The sequence below is a fragment of the Strongylocentrotus purpuratus genome, unplaced genomic scaffold (assembly GCF_000002235.5).
Source record: "Strongylocentrotus purpuratus isolate Spur 01 unplaced genomic scaffold, Spur_5.0 spur5_scaffold_13, whole genome shotgun sequence".
Classification (NCBI taxonomy): Eukaryota; Metazoa; Echinodermata; class Echinoidea; order Camarodonta; family Strongylocentrotidae; genus Strongylocentrotus; species Strongylocentrotus purpuratus.
Window position 1 is genome coordinate 16,964,196 of NW_022145598.1, and position 21,169 is coordinate 16,985,364.

At 35.7% G+C, this 21,169-nt stretch overlaps 2 protein-coding genes across 4 annotated transcripts in view; both read left to right on the forward strand.

Annotated features, from left to right (window-relative positions):
- Nucleotides 1–21,169, forward strand: part of LOC591232 (venom phosphodiesterase 2) — a 50,200-nt gene that overhangs the window by 26,564 nt on the left and 2,467 nt on the right. For all 3 annotated transcript variants that reach the window (XM_030983037.1, XM_030983038.1, XM_030983039.1), the window contains 15 exons: nt 7,216–7,349; nt 7,998–8,066; nt 8,719–8,791; nt 9,843–10,010; nt 10,854–10,929; nt 11,873–11,922; nt 12,773–12,897; nt 13,529–13,604; nt 14,051–14,138; nt 15,224–15,466; nt 16,333–16,484; nt 17,543–17,687; nt 18,352–18,426; nt 19,266–19,404; nt 20,088–20,244. In XM_030983037.1, coding sequence (XP_030838897.1) covers nt 7,216–7,349; nt 7,998–8,066; nt 8,719–8,791; nt 9,843–10,010; nt 10,854–10,929; nt 11,873–11,922; nt 12,773–12,897; nt 13,529–13,604; nt 14,051–14,138; nt 15,224–15,466; nt 16,333–16,484; nt 17,543–17,687; nt 18,352–18,426; nt 19,266–19,404; nt 20,088–20,244 — 1,770 coding nt within the window. The remainder of the gene's footprint in view (nt 1–7,215; nt 7,350–7,997; nt 8,067–8,718; nt 8,792–9,842; nt 10,011–10,853; nt 10,930–11,872; nt 11,923–12,772; nt 12,898–13,528; nt 13,605–14,050; nt 14,139–15,223; nt 15,467–16,332; nt 16,485–17,542; nt 17,688–18,351; nt 18,427–19,265; nt 19,405–20,087; nt 20,245–21,169) is intronic.
- On the forward strand, nt 1,889–5,048 carry LOC115923023. Its single transcript, XM_030983040.1, has 2 exons — nt 1,889–2,077; nt 3,167–5,048. Exon 2 carries the CDS (start codon nt 3,228–3,230, stop codon nt 4,755–4,757), a length of 1,530 nt encoding a protein of 509 aa, XP_030838900.1. The 5' UTR covers nt 1,889–2,077; nt 3,167–3,227; the 3' UTR covers nt 4,758–5,048.

Sequence of the window (21,169 nt, forward strand, 5' to 3'; positions counted from 1 at the left end):
ATAACTTTGAGATGAATACAAGTTAGATCAATATCAACAGGTTTAATGCAATGCATATAAGTTGACATCTTATGAAGAAGTCGTACCACCCCCGCCCCCCCCCCCCCCTCCAGGAACGGGAACGGAGGTACCGCATGCGTGTTCCCAAAATCTCTGGCTCGTAACAAAGAAAAAGATCTGCCCGTATTGACTTTACACACTGGACTTTTGCTGAGAGGGGGGGGGGGGGGGGGGGGGTACCACCTTTAATGCAAACACATTTAAAGGGATCGGGTAACTTACTCTCAGATTCTGAAACAAAATCCTGGATTTAGCTCATGCTGCAATGATAAATTTAGGTCAGTCAGGAACTCAATGACTTTTACAATCCGATCGCCTGTCTGATTATCAAGATATTTACGATTGGAAATCGAAACCAAATTTTGTGTTTGCCAAACGGTTTTCATAACACTACAGTTTATTGGGGAAAACGAGTATGGTAAAAGGGGTCAAACAAAGATTTTTACTTTTTAGAGGCACTTCTTGATCATTTTGAAGCACAATTTTGTTAGGGCTTCAGTATTAATACACCATATCACAGACACTGGTAGCACGTAAGGCCATACGTCCATCTCGGTTTAAACATTGTTATACATTGTTAAACAATGCATTTTACAATACCTTTACAACATACACCATACACCATTTGCTGTCACATGGTTTGGAAATCACATTACAGATAATAATTCTACAACTGTGAGGTTTCACCTGTTGTCATTTGATACCCGAAGGAACACTTTTTTAGGGGCTAAATCTAATTTTTTCACAAGGCAAAATAACTATATGCCTTCCCCTCTTTGTAGTCTCTCATTATTTTTCCCTCTAGTGATGGAGGGTCCTTATCCAGTAGGTACATACAAACATAGTAGGCCAGTTCTGCATGCCTACCCCCACCCCCCCCCCCCCCCCCCCCAATCCATCCATTGTCCAGTTCCTCACAGTGTCTACCTCGGATGGCTGAACAGCTACCGCGTCAAGGCAGAGAACACCCATAAAATAATGACTACCGGTACTCGATTTCCAAGCTTGAGTCCCCTCCTTGTAGAAAGTCACGTAACACTTCTGTTGTCCATTGTGAAATGAGCTCTCTCGTAACATCTACATGCACGTTATCTTCTGTTTCATCGGCCGTGTTCGATGATGCTGCAACTGATAAATATAAGGGAAAAGACAATCATATTAAGTTCGTGACCACAAGAATGATTGTAACAAAAGAATCCTTATCACTTCTTCAACACGTAGATGCTCAAGTTGAGCTCATCGATATCAGAATTTATATCCAGATCCAGATCGACAAATCTATCATTTTCATGGCCTCTTTTACTTTTTTACACTTAATTGCAATCACTATCTAAATGTCAGCCATTCTAGTAGACCCTATTCCATTATCAATTATAGGATCTAGAAAGTCTATTAATATTTCATGAGACATAAATCTCATATTACTGTACATTTCTACCTAAAACACGAGACGAGTGTACTTAAGCAGCTTAAAAGACAATCAGTCTACTTAAAATGCACACACATTTGAACATACGGGACTAGATCTAGGCCTACATTTACTAAAGTTGGATCTCGGCCCACTCTCATTACGTCGTATTATCAGCTTTATTAGTCATAAAAATGAATAACCACAAACTTTGGTTTCCTTACCGTACAAATGATACTGGATTGGAAGAAAATCACTGCAGAATAGCGGACTATGTACAAGATTATGATGTTGATTCGATACGAATCCCGTTGTTTGCAACAGGACAGCTGATCACGGCGAAGGTGAAAATGGACTAGAATTATGTCCCGGCATGCTTTGCGATGAAACAACCGTGAAGGCACGTATACGTGCCTTCACGGTTGTTTCATCGCAAAGCATGCCGGGACATAATTCTAGTCCATTTTCACCTTCGCGCGATTCACGATCATTGTGGTCCATTGCATTGTCAACATGGTCAACCACGGGATTTTTTTGTGTTACTGAAATGTGCTCAGAATTCAAGTAATTCATCTATTAAATGACAGACAAGAAACAAGTCATTTGAAGGTAAGGACAAGAATCAGTGCTTATCAATATAACAGAAATTTTGCATGAAATACTAGAATGGCCGACAGTTGTGTGTGTGTGTGACTGTGACTGTGAGTCTGCAACGATTTGTAACATGTATTTATAATTGATAGATCACACATAACTTAGATCTAGATCTAGCAGGGCCCTGGGAACGATTTAAAAAAATATTTAAAAAAACGTAATTTGTGGCTGTCGGCTGTGTGAAAATTTCGTACACGAAGCATAATGATATACATTAAATATATCAGACCAAAAGAAATTTGCAGGGGGTGCTATGCACCCCCTGAAGAATTTCCAGGGGTGCTGCAGCACCCCCGCTTCCCAGGGCCATGAGATCTAGTCTGTACTAGGTCTAGCTAGATCTAGGTGCAATACTAATCCTGGCTGTGTATTTAAAACTGTGCTATTGATTCTCAACATTTCAAACACCACTGTACAAAAATCAACTGATTTCACTCAAAATCGGTACTTTAGTGACGATTGATGACACCTAATTCCTAAATAGCAGTAAAATACAAGTTTTTCAACTTTCCAATGTTAGAAAGAATAATTTAAAAATTCAAATTGTGAGTCCACTGTCAAACTTGCCGATCTCTATGCATCGCTGGAGTGCATTTTCCTATGAACAGTGTATATTGATTTTCTGATAGGGTCTACCAGTTCATCTTGAAATTGAAATATCGTCGCCTGGCTGGCAGAAGGGCGTTACCTCAAATTTCAGGTCAATAATGAAACATTAAGCAAAAGGGCGTTATAGCACTAAATCGCCTCAAACTTTTATAAAACTGATTTATTTTCGAGAAAAAAATTGTGGCTGTGTTCTACTACAACATTTCTATTACTATTAGTCTTTATGTTTTAAACCAATTTTCGGGACGGAAAGCAGTTTAAATATAAAACAAATCTTTAAATGCGAATAATTTGAAAAGTAGTTTTCGAGTCGCTCGCGCGCTTACGCCCTTCTGCCACCTGGCCGACGATATATTCAACTTTTATTTGATACATGGCATTGTTCAGATCTAAACTAAATTAAACATTTATTTTTGTCTCACTTTCTTTTCTTAGAGTTCCATGGACAAGCCATCTACATGTAGACGCTCCAGTGGCGGCTGTGGTGGGTCACCTGATGCCCTCATTTACATGTGCAGTGGTAAGCTGTAAGAACACAAGTCGAAGTTTTCTCAAATGGAACTCAAAAATCTGTGACATACACAAATGCACCCGTAAAGAGGAACTGTGCACCTGCAAACCTCCTTATAGGTTTCTTCCATTCCCAACACAAAAATTTCCACAACTGCGTGGAGAGTGGATCCGTAAAATAAGGCGTGTAGATCCTTCAACCAAGAAGCCATGGATTCCTAAGCACTTCAGCAGGGTTTGTTCGATACATTTTGTTGATCTTGCCCCATCTGCAAGTCGTGTCCCTACTTTGCATCTTGGATATGATGTGCCTCTACCCAAATCTAGAAGAACAATAAAGCGAACAGTACCAGACCCTGTGACTGCTGGACCTGTCCCAAAGGTTGTTAGAGCTGATTCAGCTGAACCATCTGTTGCGTTAAAAGTTAAAAATGTTCTTGCCGAAAGTGGACACGATTATAGAATATCATGTAAATGTGCTGTATCATGTCATTGTAAAGAAGCTGCGACAATCATCCGATCATTAGAAGACGAAGTTGAGAGGCTTAAAAAATTAGAGGACAAACATACATTTTTTCATTCATTGTCTGATGGTGATATCAGTTTTTATACAGGTTTTCCATCAAAAACTTTATTTCAGAGTGTATTTTCTTTCATTCAGCCGAAGGCAAGACGATTGAGATATTGGAAAGGGGCCAAGGAGGCTAAATCAAATGAGAGACTCCTTTCCGGTACAAAAAATTCACCAAAGAAGCGTGGTCCGATAAGGAAGCTCGAATTAGTAGACGAGTTTTTGCTCGTTTTAATGAGGTGCCGGCTTGGCCTATTGAACCGAGATTTGGCCAAGCGTTTTGGTGTATCACCAGCATCTGCATCGCATATTTTCTTTACGTGGATCAATTTTTTGGCTGAAGTTTTAGGTCCTTGTGTGTGGTGGCCATCAAAAGATATTGTTCGTCGCAACCTTCCATCAGCTTTTAGGACCAAGGAATATAGGAACGTTAGGTGCATTATAGACTGCACAGAAATTTTCATTGAGCGGCCCCGTAATCTCTATCTACAGGCTGTTACATGGTCAGATTACAAGAAACATAATACCATCAAGCTTTTAATTGGTATTACTCCTAACGGCCTAATCTCTTTTCTGTCCGATATCTGGTGCGGGAGAGTAACAGATAAACACATTGTTCAGGAATCTGGATTTTTGAATTTACTCGAAAATCAAGATACAATTATGGCTGACAGGGGATTCCCGATTACAGAAGAGCTCATGATGAGGCGAGCGTCACTAGTCATCCCACCTGGCAAAAGAGGTCAGGAACAGATGACCAGGCAACAGGTGATGCAGACTAAAAAAGTTGCGAATTTACGGATTCATGTAGAACGTGCAATTAGGCGGCTCAAGTCTTTCCGAATTATAAAAGGAACTCTTCCGTGGAGTCTTATTCCCTTGTCGGATCAGATAGTCAAAGTTTGTGCAGCCCTCTGCAACATGCAAGACCCGCTAGTTGCATGAACTTTCATTCATAAGCACAGTGTACAGTTTTTTCTTCAGAATAAGTACCGGTATCGTATAATGAACTCATGCACATGCATCATTTGTATAATATTAATTCTTTGAATTGAATCCTAAGCGTCAGATTTAACACATGTACATGTATGCATAGTTGACTTTAATAAGTTTTACTTTCTTGGATGTATAATATATGATATATTTTACTTTTCTAGTCTTTTATGTCACATATTTTTGGGTGTGTAGTAGTCTACAGGGTGTATGCCAAAAAAATTAGTCCTCTGCCAATGAATTTAAAAAAAAAAAAAAATTGTACGGTCTAACGTTTACCTCACCTGTACAAACATACAGTTCTTACATTGTTGCAGCTTGCGTTTACTTAATCTTAGATTCTGTTTTACAATGTATGAATTATAAATTATATATTTACAATAAGCAACATTAGGTTAGGTTTTATGTAATATTCTATTGACAGCTGACAAGTTACGAAGTAAAGGTGCAATTCACTACTACCAAAATATTTACGCAACACGTTTTGATAATCACTTTCATTATTTGTTATTTTATTGTTTAAATGTATTCAGATATAATGTACAAAACATGATCACTTACAGCATGTACATATTGTTGTACTGGTAAACTGTTTGAAAAGCAAATTTGTTTCAAATACATAACCCGTAAGTCCGGTATACAGAACATGACCTAAAAGGTCCTCTCAGGGTATGACCATAAAACAGTATTGTATCATTAGTTGCCAGTAAGCTAAAAACATGTACTTTTATTTTGTATAACTATGTCAAAGTTAATTGTATACAGCTTGCTCTTGGCGGTGCCAAAATATTTATGCTTTTAATGCGCATTTACATGTACATTGACGATTGTATACAATGCTTAAATTGCCATCAGATCAGAGCGATGATCAATTGTCACTAAAGAACCGATTTTGAGTGAAATCAGTTAGAGTTTTGTACAGTAGTGTTTGAAATGTTGAGAATCAATCCGCCCCCCCCCCCCCACTCAGTGTTATTTAGGGTATTCATATGCATCTTCCCAGCACCCCCCCCCCCCCTTTCAGCATAAGTCCGGTATATAAAGTCAATACAGGTAGATCTATTTATTTGTTATACAAGCATTTTCAGCACACCCCCCCCCCCCCCCTCCCCCCCTGTTCAGCATAAGTCCGGTGTGTAAAGTCAAAAATACGGGCAGATCTTTTTCTTTGTTACGACAAGAGATTTTGGGAACACGCATGCGGTCCCTCCGTTCCTGGAGAGGGGGGGCCGGGGAATCAATACAACAGCTTTTAATACACTGAGCCAGGATATTAATGCACCTACGTCTAGACTATGTGTGGTATTATCCAGATGCAAATTGAAGAAAAAAAATCTATCGTTTTCATAATCATGACATTGCCTCTTCATTGCAGTCATTAACTGTGTCACCCATTCTAGTATTTTATTATCTATGATGTATATATTCATATATCCTGAGACACAAGTCTAATTTTACTGTACATTTGGTTAATTTCAACCCACAACACGAGTAGCAGCTGGAAAAGAAAAGGCAAGCCACCGACGCAAAATGCACAAGTACATACACACACACACATTTGAACATATGGGACGGCCACTCTCATAAGCCCACTTTACATCGTATTATCAGCTTTATTTTTGAGAAGGATCGTCATAAACATACATGATCACAAATGTTGGTTTCTTACCGTACAAATGGTGATGGAATGAAAGAGGACTGTACTCAATGGAAGAAGAAGAAGAAGATTGCAATGTTGATTCGAAATCCGATCCCGGCGTTGTTGATAAACAATGAACAGCTGATGATAACAGCTGATCGTGCGAAGGTGAAAATTTGTAGGTCGAACAAATTTGTATTCCGCGCTGCGCGAAGGTGAAAATGGACTAGAATTATGTCCCGGCATGCTTTGCGATGAAACAACCGTGAAGGCACGTATTGGAATAACATTTTTTGGAATGATGTCATGAACGTTATGATGAAACATGGTGATGATGATGGTGATGATAATGATGCCGATGATGTCGATGATTCACAACATTCATATATTGTGAAGTTGCTATTTGAACATTTTCACGACTGAAATTGTATCTAAGAGAGCGACAAGTGTTTTAAAATTAGATTGCATTAATGATGCTAGAACAAAATAAGAAAGTGTAGGCTACTAATTGTGAGACTTTACGATATACAATTGGCATACATTTCAATATTTTAGTAAATACATTACCCACAATTTGTCTATATTTTGTTTGTTCTACTTTTCACAAGTCTTTTGGCGTGTGAATTCGACCAACAACAAACGCTACAAAAGAAATTCCTCGGGCCATCTCTTATAAGTCACCTCTCTCTCTCTCTTTATATATATATATATATATATATATATATATATATATATATATAATTTTAATTCACATCTATCTTTCTCTCTCAGTTATGGCAGACTGCCCGTGAGCAAGGCGTGATAACAGCCAGTCATTCATGGATCGGTAATAACATGCAAACCTACAATAATGACGAAGGACAGACCATTAACAGCAAACCAAACTACTACCAAAGATACAGCTCGTGAGTACCTGTATTTTCCTTTTCACAGCCAAAATGGGATTAACCCTGTGTTGAAGTTAACGCCCTAATTGCTTCAAACATATGATTTATCTCTCAGCTTGTGTATGATGTAAGGCAAAAAGTCTTTAAATTCAAGTTTCAGCCATATGACCAAAAAAATAAATAAATCACTATTGGCTTATTAGAGAATAACTAATTTCATCCGTCCTAGATACGCATCCAATTGCGATATTATGCTTCCTAATTCCTCTATAAAGAAAATACGGGGAATTCTCTACCGTAATTTTGAGTATTATAATAAAAGACAGAAATTGTCTTATGATATTTATCATTTACATATCCTTCACTTTTCCATTGAATACTTGACTAGAATATAATTTTAGACGGGTTAACTGAAAGCATGTCCCTGCTATCAAAAGATTGCCGCTATTTTAGTCCAATAGAACATAACTATTATCTTTGGTGTTGGACAATCCAAGAATTACAGTTAGTAGGCCTGCGATTATGATTATATATTTGCATTCATCCTCGTCAGGTTTTCAAAGCAAAGTATAGAATTTAGCCGAATATATCAACTATTCAACGTAACAGAAGGTCTTGATTTCAACAGAGTAGATAACCATTATGATCATATTTCTTGTTTTGCAGAAGCCTGAGTGCCCAGGATATGATTGATACAGTCATGAGATGGATAGAACAAGACGATGTCGAAAAAATGTAAGAGGATGAATATTAATCAAGATTGGGGATATGTCATGCTTTCTTTTCAAGTTAATATTATTAGATATAAATAATTGCATTTTTTTCGTTCTTGAAAATTGAGGGGGTCACTTTATAAGATGGAAAGAACAAGATGATGATGACAAAATGTAAGAGGGTGAATATTAATTAAGATTGAAATATTTTATGCCTTTCTTTCAAGCTTATATTAGTAGATCTAAATAATTACATTTCCCCCCTATTATTCATTAAAATTGAGGGGATAATTTTCATCTTTACAGACTAGCAATTAGCAATACTAAATCCATCATCACAGTGCACAATTATGATATTTCTTTTAAGGTATATATATATATATATATATATACTTGAAACGGACAGAAAACCCTTATTTTAAATAGACCTGAATTTTGTGACAGATTTCTTCATGTTATAAAAATTCAATGAATTCCAACCATGTTGTTATACTGCTTTTATTAACCTCTTTGCTTTTATCGTGATTATACTTTCAATCCAACCACATATATTGTATGCACACCAACAAAGTTTTATCAAGTGTAGCAGATCTTTATTTGTAGATATTGGATGATAAAAATTGTTACACATGATGATAAATAATTACACGAATTGTTTATTGTTTATACCACAGTCCACAGTTCATCTCTGTATACTTCAATGAGCCTGGCGATACAATCAGACAATATGGATACAACTCACCAGAGGTTGGTGCAATAAAACTATCATTGCCAATGCTTTGTAAACTATTTGATTTGTCATATAGACCAGTTTCGTAATGTAATCAAATTTGATATCTTTTAAGTGTCTCGTTACAAATTAATTCATCCACCTGTCCACATGAATAGTTGTATTTCTATAGTCAGATCATTACCAATGTTTTGTAAACTATACTTTTCTGTCATGTAGACCATTTTCGTAATTAAATTAAATTAAATCTTTGTTAATAAATGCCTCCTTACAAATTATTTCATTCACCTGTTATGGATAGTTGTATTTCTATAGTCGGAATGCAAATTCCATGCATATATTAATTGTTGATAGGTATAGGACAAATATTATGGCTTGTCCTACCTAACAACAAAGGTTTGTGCATAAAATGACATTACGAAAATGGGCTATTGGGTGTTGATTACTTTCAACTCAAAATGGTGTTTTTATTTTTCTCTGAAACTTTGTTATCATGAAGGAAGACAGTTCATGTATTTTCCAATCTCAAGGTTGTCTTAGTTACTCACCTCGGGGAAAGTCTTATCAGCATTAATTATTTTCTTTCAAAGTGCCCTGTAGCTAATATTACCCAAGCTAGGTACCTGTGCACTCCTGGGTGGAGAGTGGCAAATGTAAACTTCTATATGTTGTCAAATGAATTTTGAGCCGGGCAGGGATTCAAGTGGATTCATGAATCCATGACCCCTATACCACTACACCTCCTTCAGTGGCGCCTTGTGATTTATTTCATTTTATTTTATTTATTTACCAACAGCAATACAGTAATTCATTTCATAAAATGATATTTACACATACAAGATGAGAAACTATTGGTTGGAAAAGGGGTCAGATTATAGCACATGCGCTAGTCGAGCCTAACCCATTACAACTAATTTTTTTTGTACAAGTAAGTTCATAAAACGAAACAAGATAGAATAAATTTACTATTACAAAATCGATATTTAAAAACTTACAATATACAAAGTGATAACATAAAACAATTTTTTTGTTTACACATACGTTATTCTTTCTTTCTTTTTTATTCAGGCTAATGTAGCACTCATGGAGGTTGACATGGCCATTGGAAGCCTGTTCGACTTCTTGTACGATCGCCAAGATTTGGGATGTTTCAACACGATGGTGCTCTCCCCATCGGCACTGGTGAATACAACCTGCGGTAACGGCAATAGCAATGTCAAGTTCTTAGACCAAGAGGTAGGGTATTCTACAAATAATCACACAGCAGTGAGGGCATTAGTAAGAATTACCCACACGAGATACCTTTTGAACAGTTTCGAAGGTACCGAGTGTGGTAAATTTTGTACTAATGCCCGAACAAAATGATGTGTATTATTTGTTTTATAAGATTATGTTTTATTTGTTTTATAAAATGATGTTTTATAACATGATTTTGATAATGACCGGTCATTACCATTGGATAATGAACGGTCATTACCATTGAATAATGACTGGTCATTATCCAAATTACGTGGTAGGCAAAATAAATACCTGGTCACGTGTTCGCTCTTAACCAATCATTTGATTAGGATCCACGTCATCATCTTATTTATTTATCTTATCTATTTATCGTTTCAAGTATGAAGTAGATCACATCAAAAGTTGTTATATAACAGTAAACAAACAGCAAGTACATATTTCTATTTAAAAAAAAGACAGAAGTGATATGTCTAAATACACCTGGCTCACACTTTGGAGAGGAAATATCGCACCTTTTTATATATTCAGAGTTCCAAAACTCCACCTTGTACAAAGAGATTCGATTTGATTATTCATGATTAATGAGAAATTTAGGAGATTGCATTGTGACATATTTGAGTAGATTTGAGTAAGAGTTCGTAGATATACTGGACATGATTAGATATTTAGTGAAACCAATGATAAGGATGGTGAGTTATGGTTTAGCCTTCTTACATTTTAAGCTGGAAATCAGTAGATGAATTTTAGATTCGTGAAACATTCCGTAGTTTAGATAGAAACATTTCCTCCCTCCGATAATGGTATATTCATCACTCTCTATCACTCTCTCTCTCTTTACAGTTACCCAACACACGTGGTTTCGAGATGACGCCTTCCTATCTAAACACATTTGCTAGCATTCAAGTCAACGATCTTGGTAAATTCCTATTTCATGAAATTATTACATTACTAATCTTCTGCATGTAGCTCCATTTCGATTTTGACTTAATTAACAAAAATGTGTTTTTCTGCTCTCATATCTCATTATGAATCAACCATGTTATTCATCCCTACCTATTTAAACACATTTTTAGGCATTCAAGTCAACGATCTTGGTAAATTCCTATTTCATGAAATTATTAGAATATTACTCTGCTGCATGTACCTCCATTCGTATTTTGATTTAATTTAATTGTTTAAAGGTTTTTTGCTTTCATATCTCATTACGAATCATCCATGTTATTCAATGTTTGAATGATGTAGTTTGTTGTGTCATTTCTGGTTAGGGGAGGCTAGTTGCGAGTATAAAGTAAATGTTGCCAACAAGTTGAACATCAATGATTTGATTTATGCCAAAATGTTAATCCTGTCGACAGAATCTGTAAATATACACCTGTACGAAATAAAGAAATCTGTTTTTCATTATTTAACATGTCAAACGTCCATGGTGTTCAGAGAAGGTTGAATTGTGAACATGGTAACATAATTTCAAACTCGAACATTCTGCAAAGATCTACAGTTAAAAACTGAATTAATCATACTCCTTGTAAATTTGGTGTGGGTATTTTTGTTGGAACTCGAGAATGAAAGGTGGACTGGTTGAATACGAGCCTTTGTTAATATGTCACATTCTCAAGAAACATAAATTGGACAAATCAAATTTTCATATACTTAAAATTCCAAACTTGGTATGGATACGAATAATTTGGAAGTTATCTGTATATATACATAGTAAATACTTCTTTACTTTCCATGTTTAGATCGGTAGTATTTGGTTATTTCTTCTATTGTACTTTTGATCTGCAAAAGCACACGACTAGAGCAGACTTCACGACCGCATTGTATAATTGTTTCATGTATTTTTTTACTTTCTAACGTAGATGCTGACGATGCACGTGATACAAATGAAGAGTTAGCAGCCTATTTGAAGGTATGAATTATTTAATTTCTCTCAGAACAAAAGTATTTTTACCTCCAATTTCTTCGCGTCATATGGTATACATACAAATAGAACGAAACCAATTTAAAGTAGGAAATCTATAAATCTGTTCTTAGAATCAACGTAAGTGATGTTTTCCTGGCATCTACTAACACAATGGAGATCATAAAAAGTCTAGACAGATGATGGCGTTTTTCTATGCACATCACACTTTCACTTCAGTGGCAGAAAAATCTGTTCTTAAGCTACTTTTCCATAATATTGTTGTCTAAACCTTTCAGGAATATGCTACTCCTATTAAAATGAAAAGATTGGTCACATTGTTTATTAAGGTTGGAACACAATATTCTTTGAAGTTCGTACAGTTTAGAATATTTGGCTTGTGTCCCTGTACCTGAATATCGTGTGTGATTTAAAAGAAAAAATGACGGTAGCGATATTTTCATCAGTTGTTCATGTCACTTAAGTGATATATCTTATTAAATACAGTAAAAATGATCATGTTCTCGATCCTTTAAAAAATATGTACATGCTGACATACATGTCATGTAGAAATAACTTGTTCTCTTTGTTATATTGCTGAAGGATCTGTATACACACGTAACGGTCTATCTGCTAGACACCATTATTCATCATATATGGTATAATGAATATCTTCTGAAAATTGATGGAAAATAAACAAATCCTCAATCACCCTTTTAGTTCCATGCTTGCATTCTTTTATTTCCAGTTTTGATTTACAGCCGAAGCGTCTGAAAATGAACGGAAGTCTTGTAAAAATTAGCATGTATTTTTCACACTTTTATTTATTTTCTAATTCATTTTTTCTTCGGTCGTTTAGTGCCGTTTTACTGCTGAAGGATCTGTATACACACGCGATGACCTACCGGCTAGATATCACTACTCATCAGACATGATACCAGATGATGTCTACGTTCTGATGAAAGATGGAAAGTCGTTTGCCATGTAAGAGAATTTAGAAAATTAACACTAATTATTAATTAGGAGAAAGAGAAGTAACAGATAGAAAGAAGACAAGGAGCTATGGAAATGGAAAAGTTAGACTCAACATCGTAAATGAAGAAATAGGAAAAAAGAAGAAAACAAGGAAGGATAAATTATAGAAGAAGATTGGGAAGTAGCAGGGGAAGGAAATAAATATGAAAGGAAAGAAGAAAAAGAAGAAGACGAAGAAGAAGAAGAAGAAGAAGAAGAAGAAGAAGAACGACGGAGAAGATAAAGAAGGAACATAAGAAGAAGAAGAGGAAGTTGAAGATAAAGGAAAGGATTTTGAAACAATTAGAAGAACAAAATTAAACGATAGAGATGAAGAAAAGGTTGGCGTATTACAAGATGAAGACTGACAAAAGAAACGGGGTATCAAATTACAAGACAGTTAGAAGAAAGAAACCGAGCAGAGCAGAAGCAAAATAGGAAGAGTGCCTCGTGTTTTAACCTCTTGTGTGTACATTTATTAATTGTTTTATGTCTTTCATTCAATTCGACTGGAAAGACTCTTACAGTGATTACAAAACTGATAGTCAGTCTTTAAAGACATGTCTTCTTACTCCACGCATTTCATTTTGTATTTTCATAGGACTCCTACAAACTATGAACAGCAGAGTTGTCAGTATACCAGCGATGGATATGATCCTAGTGAGGTCGAATCAAAGGTATAAGTCAAAGTCTATTAAACTTTTATTTAACTGAATCATGAGTAAGATTTATTTACCAAACTACAACTTTAAAATTCTGAATAAAAGATGAGTTTGATCTATTTAGTCACGGGAAACATATGAAACAAGATTTACTGGATTATAATTATGTTTCATTTCGCTTAGTGATAAATGCATGTGTAAACATTGCCAACAATATTTCGTCGCTGTTTTCACGAAGTGACGGTAGTGAAAACAAATTGCATTCACTTTGCATGACGATTTTCCTCACTACCGTCACTTCGTGAAAACAAGGACGATTTTACTTCTTATTCATTTCTGAAGAATGCAATACTTATTATTTTTGATGGTTAATTAGAAAAAAGCTCAACGAATTTGATATCTTTTGATTGGTTAGTTTGTGAAGTTTAAACTAACCAAATAAATGTCTTATTTCTTTTCAGGCATTGTTCGTTGGTTTTGGATTGAGCTTCAGAGAGAATTATCGCGCTTCTGAATTCGATACCATGGACGTGTACAATCTCATGACTAGTAAGTCTTTATCCTATAGGTCAATTTAAATAGTGCCACAACTAATCACCGCTAGAGTTGTATGTTAACTAGCATAAGGGATTTTACCCACATCTGTCCCCCTTGACCCAAGATGGTACCTAGCGATGATGGGATAATGATAATTGCAGGTCGTGTAGAAATAGAAGCATTGATATTAATGAGTACTCTCGTTAAATAGCTCAAAGCTATATAACTAAAACTATTGAGGTAAGGTTTCTTTTGTCGTTTCGGTGAGATAAATAAGTAACATCTACGTTTTCAACTATCCACGCAGGGCCCTGTCTCATGAAACTTGTTATTAATAACAAGGTATGCTAATTGTTACAAGCCACTGAAATCCTTACATTTGATTGGTTATGAGCAGATTCGTCATAGATCTGTGGCACTAATGATAACAAGTTTTATGAAACAGGGCCCAGGTGTAGTACAAAGGGGTAGCTGGTATGTAAGATTTGACTTTAAATACTATGAGCACCATAATCGGTAGTCTAAAGTAAGCTCTCTATAACCAGGGTGACCGGGACGTAACTTGAGTACTGTGGATATATAGGAGCGCTTTTAAAGAAATTAGAGGTGTTGTGGGTTTGTGGATCATTCATCAGACTGTGGACCACAAGGTATGGGGTTTGACTCCATGGCATATTGCTAACGTCCTCTTGATTTGCCAATGCATATATCTACAATTGTCACTCTCCACCCAGGGGAAGTAAATGGGTGCCTGATGAGAAGATATTCCTTGAATTGTTAAGCACCTTTTCGTGTTAGCCAGCCAAGGAGAACAATATTATACTGATGAGGCTAACCTGGTTAAACAATAGATGTCATTATTATTATTATTCAATCATTATCATTTAATATTTGTTTGGAGCCAGCAGGCCGTTAACTCATTTACTTTAACACATTACAACAACAAACGGAAGAGCCAGGTTATTCCTTATGTTATCTCTTGTTTTGATAATTTCTTATGCATTAAAGCCCTCCGGGCTCCAAACATTTTCTATGTGGAAAATAATGTAGAATGTAATGAACTAATCAATTAACGAAACCTTTTTCTCCTGCTTCAGAGCTCTTAGGGGTGACCGGCGAACCCAACAACGGTACAGATGGTGCCCTGGACCACATGTTAAGGAGCCCTGGAGTCTTCCCCACGATGTCCATGGAGTTCGCTCTTGAATCCACCTGTACCTTCGCTAACCGTGATATGGCAGCTTATGATACCGGGTGCACCTGTGCCCCTGTGAATCAGAACGGACCCACGGCTATGGAGAGACTAGAACAGGTCGTCATGACTGCTTCGAGTAGCTCAGGTAAATACTAATGATGTCAAATATTTCCAATGTAAGCAATTTTTAGATCACAAGCGACTGATGAAATCACTTCATAGTCCAGGATGTCATTGCTGAAATAAATCTTTTTCATGATTATTTTGGACGACATATGATAATAAAACATTGCTTGAGTCTATTGTAGCAGAGTGAGATTATATAGAAAAAGGGCTTTTAATGTATTCTTGCATCATAATTGACGGCGTCACGGCGGGGGTATTTAAAAACATTTGTTTACATAATTAGTTTGATGTGAGGGTTAAGTCTTAATACACAATTAGTAATAACCGATAATTCTTGTAATTTATCTGGCTTGACCCCACCTTGTGCTTTTTGGCAAAGTGTATTTTTCAAATCGGTACTAAAGTGGCCATCTATTGCCATCCTACCATCGTTTTTTCCGACAAATCTAGTAAGTCCCATTATGACATAACTCAAAATATTATTAAATTGTACACAGTGACAGGTGTTGAATCCTCTGACAAAATATCTACCATTCTGTAAAAGAAAAATAAAGCATGCCTATTTTTGTTGTTTCTCATTCCTTGTTCATTGTGTAGGCTAAAATGATTAACATGTACGGTTTTCAATTAAGGGAACCTACAAAAACAAACTATGCTTTCCAGTAGGTTCCTGTTTCAATTTCACGATTTTGAACTTACTTTGTAAACTTTGTTCTTTATCGTGCAAAAAATGATATATGAAATGAAATAAAATCAATCAATTAATAATAGATAAATTCGAAATTGTAGATAAATTATGTGGACCTTTGTATATAACAGAAAAGGGGGCACTGTTATGAATAGATAATAATGTGATTATTTGTGTTTGATTTATGCTTTACATAGCCGTTCGTCATATCCCGTTTGGTGCACCCAGCCTTCTTTCCTCCGTTAACCCAGACTCGAGCTCCTGTAAGCTCTATCAAAGCAGCTATGTGATGGTTTATGATAAGACACTCGCTATCAGCAAATACGCCTCATTTACATTGACACCTGGGGTAAGTCGAACATTAAAAAAAATATATGCCATTGCCAGATGACAGTTGGGCCCTTTTAAACATATTAGTTATAGTTCAGAGCGATCATGAATACCAGAGGAGATATTAATATATCTGTTATATGATAACTCAAATATATTTTGTTTTTATTGTCATGGATATTAAGACTTCTATAAGTTGCAGTTTAATTACAATGTTCGGAAATGGAAATGGAATTTTTAGAAAAAGGATTTTATTGTGTATTCAATGCTCTACTGTAGCGAAGGCCCTTTTCATTTTATTGTACTAAAGTTGAGTAAATATTACCCACTATATCGTTAAATGGGCAATTGAAGAATAATTGTTGTTTAGAAAATAATTATTGATTCGCGGTTCATACTTGTGATTTTCAGGAAGTGAATCACCAAACTTAGTGCGTATTTGTTACGAAATTTTTTAATATACATGCTATACAGTATAGGCTTGCGGTTGCACCATGTGAGAGAGGGAGGGAGGATCGAGGAGTCCTGAAAAGAACTCTCGGTAATCTTTCTTGGGGGTGTGTAGTCCTGAAAAGGACTGTTGATTATCTTTCTTAGCTTATAGTTTTAACTAAAGCGCCGATTAGAGAGGATGTTTTATGGCATACGCCTTCATCACTGAGACTGTCATTTTAAATTAGTAAAAATTTATAAATAAATATGATCAATACCTTTGTCGTTGTAATTCAATATTTTTAATATGTTTCTTTGGTATCTCTCACTTTTTTCTTCCTTTTCCTTTCTTCTTTTTCTTGCGCCTAATAACATTAGTATTAAAGGCCATCTGTAATAATTTGGCTAGGAGAGATGAGACCACCCAGGGTGGTCACTGACCGGTGGCTATCTCATCAACTCAGCTCTCAATTAACATAAGAAAAAGAGGATCATGGGGGACCAATGTTTACCGATTAGGCATTGCTTTCAAGTAGCTACAAGTAGTACAGTGGGGCTTTAAGGGCTTTATATATATAATTTATTATTATTATTGTCCTCATTCCCATCATGACTGATTGTTTCCTCTCATTGTTTATCATTCAGTTCAACACGGTAACCATGCCAACCAACTGCATCATCACTGATACTCGTCTTGCCGTAGGGGAGAATCCTAGCTGTGATACCTATGGTCCATTAGAATCTATATCTCTGGCTCCAGACATTCAACAGTCATTCTTGCTCCAACCAGGTAGAGTGAATATCTTCTTTACTTTTACCATTTTTGTGTGTTCGTCTTATCAGCCCCTCATCTTTTTTGTTAAAAACAAACTTGGAGGAAATTTGCTTTCAGAGGTGGATTGTGTCATGTTTTAACGTTTTTTTTTTTATTGTCATCATTTTCATCACCATGATGATCATGATCATTACAACACAACCACCACAATTATCATCATTGTAATTATCATTATCATCATCATAAATATCGTTTTCATTATCATCATAATTATCATTATCATCATCATAATTATCATTATCATCATCATAATTATCATTATCATCATTATCATAATTTTTATAATCGTCATAATTATCATCATCTTCATCATCATCATCATCATCGTCATTATCATCATCATCGTCATCATATATCACACCATCTTTATCATCACCACTATACCAACATCACCACCACCACCATCATCATCATCATAGCAATTATTACCATTATCATCAAACTCGTCATAACCATCACCAACCCCATACTACTTTCATCATCCTCATCATATTTCTATCAAAATAGATTTGTTGTCGAAGACGAGAAGGAAAATTATCATTACCTATGTTTATTAATGCTTCAATAAATCATTCTGTGATCAATTTATTATATTTATCAATTGTTTTCTTTTAATCAGAGCTGTCAGTAGGAAGTGCAGATGCTGGAGTCATAACATCAAACATCATACCAATCTACTCCATGTTCGAAGCAGGTTAGAAAATATTCACTGGTTTTAGTTTCGTAGAAGCCCAGCCAATTATTTTGAGGTATATAGTCCGGCATGAAAGTAACTTTCTCTGAATTTTGTTCATGAACGTGGCGGATTTATTCCTCTATTTTGATAGAATAAACTGATCATTTTTTCTAAATATATTATATGAATCGTCACCGTTTATAGTATCAATCTCTTGGATCCATTTTTAGTTTCGCTGATTTGTCAAAGCTTCACATCGTGTTGCCAATAAAGGTTATTTTTTGGAAGGTCTCTTTGTCCGTTCATAAAAACAGGACTGTGTCTTATAGTTGCCATTGATCCGAATCAGTAGCGAGTCCTCTAATCAATCGCAAGATTGCAGTCTCCTGCTTCTTTTGTACATAGTTGCGAATTATTTCAATCACAAATAAAGTTGTGATAATCGCAACTGTGTATAAGACGGGGCCAGAACACTGAAACATGAAATCAGTGTACAGAAGTATAATAGCAAATTAGCAGTAGTCACTAGCAGTATTGCAAGTCAGTTAATTCATTGTTTAACCAAAGCCCTAATGCAGTTTAAATATATGACAAGGCAAAATGTATTATGTCCTTATTATTGACAATTAGTTCAAGTGTAAGATAAGAGCAACTCCCTTGTTATTGATAGACTTCTTCATAAGCTATATAGTATATTCTATTCAAGGAAAATCAATGTTTCTCTTCATGTCCTTGTATTCTATGTACCCTCAAAACACACTCCCTTATTGATTACAGTTGAAATTACATAACGGTAGTTGAATTAAGCTTAGAGAAATACAATGACACTTTCAATATCTTGAATCATTGGTCTGCAGATATATGGGATCAACTGACTGGACTCTATCGCACATGGGCCAACCTTGGATCATCGAGGAGCATCAACATCGTCCAGGGACCCATCTACGACTTCAATCGCGATGGCGTAGCTGATCCTTTCTCTCTTATTTCATCCTCGTAAGTACCTCATTGGCATAAATATTTTCATGATTACAACTGGAAAATGTGCACACATTGTGTGCTGGTAAGCCTGAATCAGATGACTGGGGTAATAATATATCTGTGAAGCGCTTAGGCACATCGTTGGATCGATGTATTGAGTGCTATGTAAAAACGGAATATTATTAATATTATTATAACATGGTATTTTTTATTTCTAATAAAATTTCAAACAAAGTTTCACTACGTGCACAATTTTAATTAATCAGAATGCAAATAAAGTTCAGATCAGATTTCTATATCAATGCTTTAGAAAGAGGTAAATCAAAATTTATTTGATTGATAATAACAATAATAGTAATGATTACCATTATTATTACTATTCGTCATAATGATTGTAATAGTAATAATCATACTTTTTCAATAACACTACTTCAACCATTATTATCATTGGTGTTATAATCATTTAATATGTTATTGAAACTTGTTTATTTGGCCACTGTATAGAAGAAGCTTCTACCTTTGTGTCAACTGTGTGTATTTGAAGTTGCCTATATTGATCTGATGAAGTTCTGATTACAATTCGTAACAAGTTCTTTCTTCTCTCTCTTTCTTCTCTCTCTCTCTCTCTCTCTCTCTCTCTCTCTCTCTCTCTCTCTCTCTCTCTCTATGTCTGTCGGTCTGTCTGTTTCTCTCTCCAGTAATGCCTGGGCCGGTCAGACTGTAGTTCCATCTCATTTCTTCATCATTGCTACACGGTGTGCAAACAATACAGCTCTAGATTCATGTCCGGTAAACGGGGTTGAAACGAGTGCTTTCATTCTACCGCACAACAACATGGGATTACCTTGCCAACAGGTAAGTCTTTGGTGATGTTGGATGATTATGTAGATGATGATGATGATACTGAGAGTATATAGCAGTAACAATATTGAGCATTTGGGAAACACTTGCAAAAGATAAGAAGTCATTACAAATACAGAAGCTTCAGATTAATAAAAATAGGATGTACACACAACAAAAAGTTAACAACAAATGAGACATAAGACAAATGGAAATGCCAAAAATAACAAAAGAATATTTTAGTGCTCATAAGCGGGCATTAGCAGAATAGATATGTTTTCAGATGGGAATGATCTGAAATCATTAGACTTTAAATTAAATAATCACAGAAGTTTCTAGTATAAGGTGACAAACTGAAATTGCCCCGCCTTTTAACATTTCATTTAGCGTTGAGTCATTTCCTAGAACACTATCCCTTTAAGTTTTCGATAAATCTTTTGGATTTATACTGAAATCTACAGATGAAAACTTATTTTCTGTGTGTATATGTCACGTCATCGTTATTTTGCTGAAGTGCAAATCGTTATCCACTTCCCAAACTTAATCCTGAAACACCCCACAATCAATTGTACAAGAATCAAACCCATTCAAACTAAACAGCTATAGTGAGAGAAGGGTACCACTTCTCACATCCCACCTCTGCCACCAGTGTAACACTTTTAAAATTAACACCAAAAACACCCTAAAATCATTCATACAAGAATCAAGCTCGGTCAATCTAAACAGCTAGTGAGAGAAGGGTACCACTTCTCACATCCCACCGCTGCCACCAGTGTAACACTTTTAAAATTAACACCGAAAAATCCCACAATCAATCATACAAGAATCAAACTCAGTCAAACTAAACAGCTAGCGAGAGAAGGGTAACACCTATCACATCCCGCCGCTGCCACTAGTGCAACAATTATAAAATTAACACCAAAAACACCCCCACAATCAA

Bases quoted from the DNA above. Each gene is read 5' to 3' on its own strand.
- LOC115923023 (XM_030983040.1), top strand. From the start codon at position 3,228: ATGCCCTCATTTACATGTGCAGTGGTAAGCTGTAAGAACACAAGTCGA.